Here is a 12,924-nt window from a genome sequence, read left to right on the forward strand (position 1 = left end):
CCAACAGGGTTGTGTCGTAGCATGAAACATTATCACTGTTACATCTCGGCATTGCTGACCTCTGACTTTCTCTTGGATCCAGCATTACTCCACAGCTTACAGGCAGTGAATTTGTTTTCTCAAATTGAAATTCAACAAAGCACAACTGTAGGAACATTTTACGGTTTAAATGAGGAGGAAAGATTACACAAAAATGTATTTTCATAACTACAAGGGGATTCAGGAAACAGTTTCTAAAAGAGACTTCTGACGTGCAGACTTAAAAGGTGACGAAAAACAAACGGACAATTTTCAAGTATAAGTGAACTAAAGAAAAACCCTTTTTCCTCCAAGGTTCATATAAAATACTATTATTATTTTCTTTCAGCCTTTAGCCTGTTGCTCAGTTACACAAACCTATACACTTCTCCTGCAGCTAATGTTAATTTATAATGATTTAACTTATAATTAACTTATAATGAATCAAAAAGCATTATATAAAACACAAAGACAGATTTGAGGGGACTTTCTCTCCAAAACATCTAACATTTGCTGTCCCTCTGATGTAGTTATTCCTGATCCTATCTATAATCATCACTCCCTAAAGAGAACCTCAACATTTTGACCCCTGTGACTTCTAACTTTGTCTCCCGTCTCCCGCGGTTGATGTCTCTGTTGGACACCTACTGACATCCTGACCTGCAGTCCCTACTTCTGTTTACAAATGCTTACTTCTGCTTTAAGTCAAGCTTCTACAACGCTCTCCTATAACTTGTATGTGTGTCTCCTTTGTTCTTAAAAATGGGCGGCAGCACACTTCTCCTCCGTTCCTCAAGTATCCTCTCACTCACTTAGATTTTGTTGAATGTCCTAATCAAAACCTTTACTCCCAGCTCTCCGAGACACTTCCATAACTCCACAGGTATATCATCAGGACCACCTCTCTTTCCTCTCTTCTCCCCCTTCAATGCCCACCTCACTTCAGCCTTTTTGCTACATCTAGAATGATCGCTTCTTCTACTCTTTCTTTTTCACGTTCCTCATTCGTCAACTCTTCAAAGTACTCTTTCCATCTTACACTTGTGGCACCTGTCAGTGCATTTCCATCTCTATCCTCAATCACCCTAGCCTGTAGCACATCCTTCCCATCTCTATTTCTCTGCTTCACCAACATGTATACCGTATTTTCTGGACTATAAACCGCACCTGTATATAAGCCGCATCAGCTCTATTTTTAAAAAAACAATTAAAAAAAGATATATAAGCCGCACCCGTATATAAGCCGCATCCGCTCTATTTAGAAAAAAAGATATGCAAGCCGCAGATATTTATGTTGTTAGATTAGATATTTACTACATGTACAGAAGGATTTTGAGCTGTAAATGATGTACATGTTTGTACCTAAATAGATCTTTCCTAACAGTGTCTTTTAACACGGCAGCAACTTTGCTGATTAAAACGGGACAAAACCAAGAGAAAATAACCGGTATTTATTCATCTATTTATCTGTTTGAAATCTGCTTCTACTTCTATCTGCTAAAGAAGAAGTAGCGTATTCTTCTTTGCATTTATTTTGTCTTAGTTTTTATTCTAATTCCGGTTAGCACTCCCCCTAGCGGTGGAAGAAAAATCCACAGAATAGCCGCACCTTTGTATAAGCCGCATGGTTCAAAACCTATGAAAAAAGTAGCGGCTTATAGTCCAGAAAATACGGTCAATAATTTTCTCCCTCCTTTGTTGCCTAACCTAGCATAAAACATAAAAAAGGCCTTTGCCACCTCTACCTTTCCCCTTTGCTGCATCTCTCTGTACACTTGTCTACCTTCTTTACTCCATTCAGTGTGCCACTTGTTCTTAGTTAACCTTTATCGTTGTGAATGCTCCTGCACTTCTTTGCCCCCCCCAAGCCTCATTGTCCACGTTCCTACGAGATGACACACCAAGTATTTTCTTACTGGTCTCCCTGATCATCTTAGCTGTGGTTATCAAGTCATGTGGAAGCACATCCTGGCTACCCAGAGCCTGTCTCAACCCCTCTCTGAAAACCACACAACTTCCCTTTTTCAGTTTCCACCACTTCATCCTCTGGCCTGCCTTTGTCCTCTTCATCATCCCCACCACCAGGGTCATCCCACACACCACGCTTACCTTGTATGGCACCTTAAAATGAAACCGCTATTAACTTGTTATTTTATTTTTTGTATGTTTGTGTTTTTATGTCTTTTAACTTACTATTTTTCTCTTAATCTACAGCACGTTGGCTACCCCTGTGGTTTTTAAAACGTGTTATACAAATAAAGTTGATTGATTGATACTCTCATCTCCCACTACTCTGCAATCACCGATCTCTCTCAGGTGGCGTTGCCTACACAAAATATGATCCTACCTCCACTCTTATAAGTCATCCTGGCTCTTCTGTAGTATTCCCTACAGCCACTTCTATCCTTTTTGCAAAGCGTACCAGCATCTGTCCTGCATTTCTGTCCGGGATACCAAACCTTACCATCACTACCTCATCACCTCTGTTGCCTTCTCCAACATGTCCATTCAAGTCTGCACCAATCACAGGTCTTTCATCTCTGGGGATACTTCCTATCACTCCATCTACCCCACGATTGAATGTGTCCTTCTTTTATAACTCACGTACCCCCTGTGGAGCATAACCACTAACAACATTGAACATCACACCTTCGATTTCTAGCTTCAGACTCATCACTGTGACACTTTTATGTTTACCTCTAGAACATTCCTAACAAGCTCCTCCTGCGAGATAAACCCTACTCCAATTATCTTCCCATCCACACATGATAAAACATCTTGAACCCTGCCCTTAAGCCTCTAGCATTGCTATCTTTCCACCTGGTCTCCTGAACACAGAATATCCACCTTCCTCCTCTGCATCACGCTTACCGATTCTTTTCCTCTCCTAGTCCTGACGTTTAAAGTCCCTACTCTCAGCTCTAGTCTCATGCTTTTCCTCTTTTCTCTCTGACAATGGATACACCTTCCTCCTCTCCGATGTCAGGTTTTGAACCTTTATTCAAACATTTTTTAGAGAGTTCAATTCTCTTTTTAAGACCGTGCTGGCCAAGACAAGCACCTGTCAAGAACGCAAGAGTCACAAAACACATGGCAATATATATCCACATTACAATGTCACCATAGACCCTCAACATTAAGGTCTAAAACTACCACATATTTTAGACTTTTCAAGTTTTAAAAAGTAATTATGAAGATGGTGAGAAATTATCATGTAATAAGACTAGATCATTGAGATTCATTTAACTGCTTAAACCACCAGGTCTTTATCAAATGGACCATTAAAAACGTAAAAAAAATGCAACTTATTTTTTACCATATTCACATTCAAAGGCAGCAGACTTTTTCAAACTGTTCTTTCCTGGGATGTTTTAATAAGTTGACCCGGTGAGACTGGTAAAGAGGACCGGTTACCCACCGACACTGAGGATCTGAACCTTCTGCAATCCTGAAATAAATCATTTCTATTTTCTTTCATATCCCAGTTCGTAAGCCGCAGCTGTGACCAGGCCCGGTTCTACGAGGGTGCATAAGCATGCATTGCACCCTCAGTTTATGTGTTTGCATGCTCAGTTGAAAAGACGAAAAGAAAACTGACAAATGCGCGCGCGTTAAGCCTGATTTATGGTTCCGCGTTAAATCGACGGCGTAGCCTACGGCGTAGGGTACACGGCGATTGCAAGCCTTTTATTATTTTAATATTGCTGATTATGGCTTACAGTTTAAGATTCAGATTCCCAGAATATTCTAATTTTTTTGAGATAGGATATTTGAGTTTTCTTAAGCTGTAAACCATGATCAGCAATATTAAAATAATAAAACGCTTGCAATATTTCAGTTGATTTTTAATGAATCCAGAATCTATGACATTTTTGCATTACAGAAAATAAAGGACTTTATCACAATATTCAAATTTTCTGAGACAGTCCTGTATATTTATGGTTATATTTATTTTTGTTGCTATGTTTTATTTTCTGTTGCTAGATTGTCTGATGGGTGAGGTAGCCCAGACTAAATGTAGCATTTTCTTTGTTCTGCAGCGATATTGCTGCAAAAATGCACATGAAAGACACTTTAAATATTATTGTTTGACTGGTATCATTCTACTTAAACTGACTGTCATGTTTAGTGATGGTTTTGAGCTGTATAGATAAAATTAGTTTGAATTTCTGTTTTATTTTCATGGTAAGAAACATCTGTTGCTAGATTGTCTGATGGGTGAGGTAGCCCAGACTAAATGTAGCATTTTCTTTGTTCTGCAGCGATATTGCTGCAATAAAGCATTTGAAATACACTTTAAATATTCTTGTTTTGCTAGTATCATTCCACTTGAAATTATGGAAAAATGCATAATTTAGTGTTGAATAACGTGCCAGGCATGTGCACCCCCTCTGATCTGAGATGCACCGTAGTCATTATTTTCTAGAACCGGCCCTGGCTGTGACCCTGCACCCACCTGGCTGCTGTCCAGTCCTGGCGCTCTTTGCCCAGCAGAGGGCGCTCCAAGTCCATTCACCATCAGTGCAGCAGCTCTCCTCCATCCAACTGCGGTAACCATCTGATTCCTTTAATTGCTTCCTTCCTGTCGGTAATTGGTGTCAATCTGTTCAGCTCGAACACGACCTTCATCATTCAGACAGCAGGACATTTTCAGTATTTCCCCCCCTTCTTGTGTGTGCATGCATTAACTATCTACCAACAAGCTGCAGTTACTTAATGCATGGTGAAATCACCTGTTTTAGCCGGTTCAGAGCTGTCACAAGCTGCAGACACATCGAGGTAAGCTCCTGCACCTGTGAGTGGTTGACAGGGAATTGTTTTTTTATTACCATTTTAAAATTGCTGCACCGTCAAACGGTGCAGGCCAGACAATGTATATTATGCATAAAATAAATTGGCAATTGTTTTGTTTTAACTATTCCATATTTTTAAGTGAAGTAATACTTTAGTTTTATTAAATAGTTATAATCATGCATTTTCATACTGCAAACTTGTGGATTAATGTGTTAAGTCAGCAACGACTAGTTGATGAATTTTTAATGGGTTAGGGGTAAAATAACAACCTATCAGTCACTACTACTTTAGTATCCTGTGGTCCCGCCCACTTGGTTTTTTTTTTGGATAGTCCCAGTATAATAAAAGAAAAACTTAACGAAACGTATGACTAAAGGCTGATTTATGGTTCCGCGTTACACCAACGCAGAGCCTACGGCGTACGTTGCGCGTCGCCGCGTACCCTACGCCGTACCCTACGCCGTAGGGCCTGCGTCGATTTAACCAAATATCCTCTTATACATACGTGTTTCGACTGTGACTCGTTCTTAGGGCGAGTGTAAATGTTATTTTGATTGGGGGAAACAAAGAGTAAAAAAAAAAGGGGGTTGCTGTGTTGCATAGTGAACGCTGCCGAGCCGAGCGTTTCGCGCGTAAATGTGGGCGGAAGGACACGCCTACGTGAGTGGTGCGGCTGCTTTTAGTGTGGCGGGCGGAGTGCTCAGCTGTGAGTGTCACGCCGCCGATGACAGAGTGCGGGTCGCTGCTGCAGCTCCTCACTCTCTGCATGCATGCTGCACACAAACCCACTGCACTCGGACCCGCGCTGCAACCCATGTGAAAAGGATTTTACGCCACTATCAGAAAAGGGATTATCCGACTGCGTTTTAGTGTTTTTTTTTTTTTTTGCCTTTTTTCTACGGTTGAAAATATCAAAAGGTAAGAGAGGGAGTACGGGTTTTTTTTTTTTTTTTTCCTGCAGGTTCCCACGGTAATTTAGTGCAAGCGCCTTAGTTTTAACGCCACTAGCTTAGGAAAGGCGGGATTTCCCCCACTATTTCGCATGTATTTGTTGTTTCTGTGAGCACCTGCTGCAGCATGCATGCATGCATGCATGCATCCGTGCAGTGTGCGGGATGATGGGGTCGGTGTTTTGGAGTGAACATATGATCTTGCTTATACTTGCAGGGGGGTGGGTGGGGGTCAGTGCCAAGTCCACTATGCATCCTCTCAGCATCTAGAAAGAAAACTTATATTTTTATCTCCCCCTCTCTTTTAATCAGCATCTCCATAAGGAGAGCATCGCCAAAAGACAACCATGCCGCTGCACGCAGGTTTGGCGAGTAAAAACTACGACTACGACTACGACTCCCTCCAGCCTTACTTCTACTGTGACAACGAAGAGGAGGAGGGCTTTTACCCCCAGCAGCTCCAGCCTCCGGCTCCCAGCGAGGACATCTGGAAGAAGTTTGAGCTGCTGCCGACGCCCCCGCTGTCCCCGAGCCGGCGGCCGTCGCTGTCCAGCCTGTTCCCCTCCACGGCCGACCAGCTGGAGATGGTGAGCGAGTTCCTGGGGGACGACGTGGTCAACCAGAGCTTCATCTGCGACGCGGACTACTCGCAGAGCTTCCTCAAGTCCATCATCATCCAGGACTGCATGTGGAGCGGCTTCTCCGCCGCGGCCAAGCTGAAGAAGGTGGTGTCGGAGCGGCTGGCGTCCCTGCAGGCGGCGCGCAAGGAGCCGGGGCCCGCCGGGGGGGACCCCGGGGAGCCCGGGGGGGCCCCCGCCGGGCCCTGGAGGCTCAACAGCAGCTACCTGCAGGACCTGCACACCTCCGCGTCTGAATGCATTGATCCATCGGTGGTTTTCCCGTATCCCGTGGCGGAGACGCCCAAGCAGCAGACGCAGCAGGGGACGCTTTCCAGCAAGGACCTGGGGCTGGACACGCCGCCCAACAGCGGCAGCAGCAGCAGCTGTAGTGACTCAGGTGAGCTGAGCATGCATGCATTCATCACGCAGACACACCCCTCCGTGCAAGGCATTGGTCCTTTCTGTAATGCACCATTATCAGATTTGCAGGGAGAAGGTAGAAAGTAGGGCTGCACGATTCTGGACAAAATGAGAATCGCGATTTTTTTTTTTTTGCTTAGAATTGAGATCACGATTCTCTCACGATTTTTTTCCAATATAAAATTTATTGCACTTATTACTTTAACTTTGCAACAGCTGAACAAAAATATAATAACAATAAACATCTCTTGTCTTCTTTACACAAACCTTTGAATCATTTAAACAATAATAACAATTTTGAACAATATTTGTTCCTCTCTGAGTTGAACACCCTTTCAGAAAGAAGCTGCCGATACAAAAGGTAAACGTTACAAAAAATATGATGGTGCCTGATAAAAGACTGGCATCAACTTTGTAACAGCTGACATTGAACATAAAAACAATAAACATAAAAAAAAACGATTAATCGTGCAGCCCTAGTAGAAAACATGTTACCCTGTTGAGCTGCAGAGTTTGATAAATGCTCATACTGTGCAATTCTGATAGTTTTGCTCTTTTTTTTTTCTTCTTTAATAGAAGATGAAGACGGAGAGGAGGAGGAGGAGGAGGATGATGAGGATGACGATGATGAGGATGAGGACGACGATGAAGACGATGACCCGGAGGAAGAGGAGATTGATGTGGTGACGGTGGAGAAGAGGCAGGCAGTGAAACGGTGTGACCCCAGCCCACTGGAGACCAGGCATCCCAGCCCACTCGTGCTGAAGAGGTGCCACGTCTCCACCCACCAGCATAATTACGCCGCCCATCCATCCATGAGGCACGAGCAGCCGGCTGTCAAGAGGCTAAAGCTGGAGAGCGGCAACGGCGGGGGCGGCGGCGGTGGCAGCGGAGGCAGCCACAGCAGGGTCCTCAAACAGATCAGCAGCAACCGCAAGTGTTCGAGCCCCCGGACGTCTGACACGGAGGACTATGACAAGAGAAGGACTCATAATGTATTGGAGCGCCAGAGGAGGAACGAGCTCAAAATGAGCTTCTTCGCCCTTCGAGACGAGATCCCAGAGGTGGCCAACAACGAGAAGGCGGCCAAAGTGGTCATCCTGAAGAAAGCTACAGAGTGCATTTACAGCATGCAGTCAGACGAACATAGACTTATCTCAATCAAAGAGCAGCTGAGGAGGAAAAGTGAACTTTTAAAGCAGAGACTTGCACAGCTGCAGGGATCTCGTGCTTAATGGTTGATTCTGACTTTTTTTTTTTTTTTTCTTAAATGCAAGTTCAAGACTTGATGTACAGTTATTGTTAATGTTGCATGCAAATGCAAAATGGATTGAGTTTGGAATCTTGTTTTGATTTCAATGTTCAAACTGCCTCAGCTGAAGTTATGGGTGGATTACATATTTAAATTTTATTTTTATTAATAAAAATGTTAAAAATGGGGCTCACCTGTTTTTGGGGAGGCTCCCGCTAAAAATATAAATTTTTATGTTTGTACATAATTAATATTTCGTAAGAAAATGTATTTTTCAATTGTCTGGATCTGCAGACCCACTGTTTGGTTTTTTCATTATGTTCCTAGATTGTTTTGAAATATAAAATGTTTTCATGAAGTTGTGTCCTTGTTCTTGCAATGAAAAGGTGCTTCTCAAACATTTCATCACAGTTCTGCTATAATATAACATTCACGTTAAGGGGACACATGAAGGTGGATTACACGAATAAAATAGTGGGGATTAAGGTGTGGTGGATCTCAGTCTTTTGGGAGAGGGGGTCTTGTTTTGTTAAATCGAGCATGTAGTTTGTAAGTACAAGTTTGTAAGGAAGGTGAATGGTCAAGCTTAAAAGCATTTTATGAAAAACCATTTTCACTAATAAAACTTTGAAGTAAAGATACCACATTTCAGGATTACTACAGTGTTTTTTGCACAAAAAGAGGGGATTTAGCAGCCTGTTACACCAGTTTATGCACAAACACACTCAAGTTCCACTTTTCTACCTGAATATTGATCTTTAGAGCTTTTTCTGGTTCACAATAAGCTTTAACAGCAACCACTGATACCCAGATAAGTTCTTATATCAGGATATACATACAAGTGCATGAAACCAAATCAGCCTGCATGTGTTGTGTTCAGATCCATTAAAGTTTTAGACTAATCTACCCGTCAAAATGTGTGTTTTTAGTCATTTTCTATGATAAATTGGTGGGGGGGGGGTGCAGATATAACTATGCCCTTGGAGGGACAAACAAAAAATGAATAATTCAAACTCAGCAGGTCCCCAAACAGAGTGGGGTCTTTAAATAAAAACAGAAAACATACCTGCAGCAACAACTGATGCAGCAGCAGCTTTTCTGGCTGGCTTTCCAGCATCAGCGTGACGTCACGCCCTTTTCCAGCGCTCTCCCTGAAGGCTGATTTATGGTCCCGCGTTACACCAACGCAGACCCTACGCCGTAGGGTACGCGTACGTTGCGCGTCGCCGCGTACCCTACGGCGTAGGCTCTGCGTCGATTGAGCGCATAAGCGCATGTTCCTGGTCGCAAGCACATGCAAGTCAGGTCGAGATTTGTGTCTGTGGGAGACGCACTGCTCAAAACAAAAAAAATCCCAACCGGAATATCAACACAAAGACAGCAACCTGGGTAAGACCTCTCTGTGAGCTGCATTTCTCTTTTTATTCCACTAAAAAAATGATTATTATTTTTTAGATGCACAAACACGTGGCTGGTTAAACAAACAGGTACATCTGTTTTATCCGTCGGGGTTTACTATAAAAACTTCCCAGGGAGGAGTAATGGCAGCTGTGGAGGCGATAGCGACTCTGTGGAGATTTAAGTTGCCGTGAATGTAAACAACCTGTATGAAACTATTGTTCTCTGGAAAAGTCGGATTTCAGTCTCTTTTGTCTGACCGTCTTGTGACCAGATCAGAACCTTTATGTATCTCATGCGTTTGGATTTTGATTATAATCCCCCCCTTATTTTTGGGAGGGGGGCTTCTCCTGTTGCTTTTATTGTCTGCAGCCTGCAGATATAATCATAACAAAGGGCATCCTTGATATCACGCAGTAATGCAGATTGCTCCTGAATTTATTGGCTATTGTATGATTTCACAAAGCTTGGACACTTCTGAACCCCGTTTCTCTGTATTTCTTTGTGAGTGCTGCTATAAACGCTGCTGACAATGAGATGGTGGGGCAACATGTGTGAAGGATGAGGTGCAGCCTCATTGAGACAAGGAGCTGCACATTCATGCAGGTTCATTGTGCAGACTCTGAGTGGAAAGGGCAGTGACAAGTGCATGTTGTGACTGGTTTCCTGGTCACCTGCATCCATGCTGTGAATGTGTTGTCCAGGAAAATGTCAAATCTTTGTTGGTGGAGTTTTCCTGAATTTTATGATGAAAGGAAATATTCCTTCAGAGATCCTTTCTAAGTAAGACAGTTAAGATATATTTTCAAGCAATAACATAGGATACATTTGGATCATTTATTTTTAATTCTAAGTATATGTGGCTCTGTGATGGACTGGTACCTGTCCAAAATAATGGATAGAAAACCAGTCAGGTACCACCACTGCCACATCCTGAATATAACTTACTAATCTTTGAAAGCTTTAGTGATTTGTGTTTTTTCAAATTACTTTTTAAACAACTTAGCACCTGAGCCACTTTGTCGATTTGTTGAGAGACAAAACAGCAACAGGGTCACCAGAAACTCCTCAAACCACAATTGCAAAATCCCTTTCTGCAGGACAATTTTCGGACAGTCAGCCTTCTCCTATAAGAGCTGAAACTCTGGAATTCACTGCCATCAGAAATTGTTTCATCACCAAAACTATCATCTGTAAATAGTGTGTATATTTGTGTGGGAGACTGAGTGAGGGAAGGTTTTATATCATGTAAATGCGATATTGCATTATTGTATTATTGAATTGTACTGTCTTTTTAATTGATGTATATGAATTTTATATTGTACTGCAATGTTGTGGAAGAGCCCACCTGGGGATTGGAGTTGAGAATTAGCACTTAGCTATAAACTCTACATGCATCACATCAGCTGCAAGCTTGTATCTATATTTGACTGCATTGTCCCTGTCAAATAAATACAAATACCGATTGCATCCCTACATTTCACCTGAAGAGAGCTGGGATAGGCTCCAGCACACCCCTGTGACGCTAAATACTATTGAGTTGGTATTGATAATGGATGGATGGAAGTTCCAGAGGACAATAATAGTAACAAGAAAAATGTCATAAAGGGGGAAAACAACTATAAACACAAAGTGTTCCCCAGCCACAATTATCACTGATATCTGACAAAATGTTGGCAGCAGCAGCAACTTCTGAATTTAGCCTCCAGCTGCATCCGTCTCCTGATAGCTTCCACGTGTCTGTCACGGCTGTATATGCAGGTCCTTTAAAGTGTCCAGGAGTACTTTTTGCACGTGCAGATTCATTTCCCCTCCAGGGTTTTCAACTGGACCTTACTCAGCAACTTTAAAACGGTCAATTATCTTTCCTTTTCAGTAATTCTTTTGCATCGTTGGATGTTTGTCTCTGATCATCGACCAGCATTATTTTGTCCCTAATCACAATAATCACTAGTATTAGCACACTTCTCAGATTTAGTTGTATTTTTAATGCATCTTAAAGGTAGGGTAAGTGATTTCTGGGTTATTTCAGGTATGTTGGTATATAATGATTAAAATGAGAGAGAACTGTTATAAACAGTAAACTTAGACGAGTGCTTGCTTTGCTGATGGCAGTAACAGCTAAGGTGGATTCTGACGTCGGGGGTCGGTGAGGTTTCTCCCACATTCCAGTTTGGAATTCCGATTTCAGGGAGCGTTCCGGTTTGAACTTTCAACTGGGAACTAATGGAGAACTATTGGAACGTGTTATCATTAAAGTTAGCCATCTGCCTCTAACGGTTGGGGAGTTATGGGACCAGAAACCAAATAATCCTTCAAATATTTTTGGAAAATTGCATAGTGTTTCAAATCGATTGAATTTATAACCTCAGTAATGACCGAACACAGATTTTTGTAGGTTTTGTTTAAAACTTGACAGCAGTGCCAGTAAACGTCTCTGATGCATAAGGGGTAAGTAGCTATTGTTTAGATAGTACAATCGGATAAGTAATAGGTCGGAACTTGTATTTCCTATGTTGCAGCTGTCCAGGTTTGGGAAACAATTGGCACATCGGAAATGGATTAAAAACGCTGTTATAGTCTATTGTGCAGCAGACTCTCTATTTTGCCATCCAGATGGCCTTGAAAGTGTTATTAAATGCCCCTCTGGATTTTTCAAACGGTGCTATTTTTCAATAATACACAAGACAGAAGGAGGCTTAGCTGCATGGCTCAAATGTAACCCTGCTCTGCACACAACAAGAACAATAAGGACAGCTTCAATTAAATACTCTTTTATCCGTCAATCAAAATTTAGAAAAAAATTAGAATTAGAAAAAAAAAGGCGCCAGCATTTTTCTCTGTGCAACTTTTTTTGTCTACCCAATGAAGGTATTCAAGTCAGAGTAACATAAAAAAAAAACATTTTTCACTCACTATACCAATATTTTTTAGTTGAATAAATTGAACTATTCAGCATTTAAGGGGTTCTCTAAATATTACCATTTTTCTTCTAAAAATATGCATAAAAAGCAAGGGACTTTAAAACATATAATGTAGCTGCTGAACGTGTTCTGGAAGATAGAGTTTGCTATTGTTGGACTCCCAGCCTCCATGAAGTATCATAGTTGTCAGATCCAAAGCTATTTTCCATTCCTCGAGTACAGAAAGGAATTTTTATTTTCTGCAAGATTATATCAGCTCTCAGTCTGTCTTCTACAGGGAGACCTTGTGCTTCTGGGTGGAACAGTCTCTCAGCTAATGTTTAGAGTGCAACTTGGAGACCTGTGTGATTTCCAGACTGACTCTCAGCGAGCCAAAGTCGCTGCCACAACGACTGCACACATAGAGGCCCATAAATACATGGAGGTTTGCTCTTATGTAATCTTTTTCCAACTTGGAGCCTGGAATGAATTAAAGCATCTAATATGCCTGAAGTCGTCTGCCAGTTTTAGCCATTCTCTAAGCAGCATTTTTACCAAATGACATCACA

At 42.0% G+C, this 12,924-nt stretch overlaps 1 protein-coding gene across 1 annotated transcript; it reads left to right on the forward strand.

Moving 5' to 3' along the window:
• Nucleotides 1–5,531: 5,531 nt before the first annotated feature.
• Nucleotides 5,532–8,940, forward strand: myca (MYC proto-oncogene, bHLH transcription factor a). Its single transcript, XM_061713045.1, has 3 exons — nt 5,532–5,730; nt 6,075–6,779; nt 7,379–8,940. Exons 2-3 carry the CDS (start codon nt 6,110–6,112, stop codon nt 8,035–8,037), a joined length of 1,329 nt encoding a protein of 442 aa, XP_061569029.1. The 5' UTR covers nt 5,532–5,730; nt 6,075–6,109; the 3' UTR covers nt 8,038–8,940.
• The last annotated feature ends 3,984 nt before the right edge of the window (nt 8,941–12,924 follow it).

The sequence above is a fragment of the Cololabis saira genome, chromosome 22 (assembly GCF_033807715.1).
Source record: "Cololabis saira isolate AMF1-May2022 chromosome 22, fColSai1.1, whole genome shotgun sequence".
Lineage (NCBI taxonomy): Eukaryota > Metazoa > Chordata > Actinopteri > Beloniformes > Belonidae > Cololabis > Cololabis saira.

Coding starts and splice junctions, on each gene's coding strand:
- myca (XM_061713045.1), top strand. CDS start 6,110: ATGCCGCTGCACGCAGGTTTGGCGAGTAAAAACTACGACTACGACTAC. Junction 6,780..7,378: donor CAGCAGCTGTAGTGACTCAG/GTGAGCTGAGCA, acceptor CTTCTTTAATAG/AAGATGAAGACGGAGAGGAG.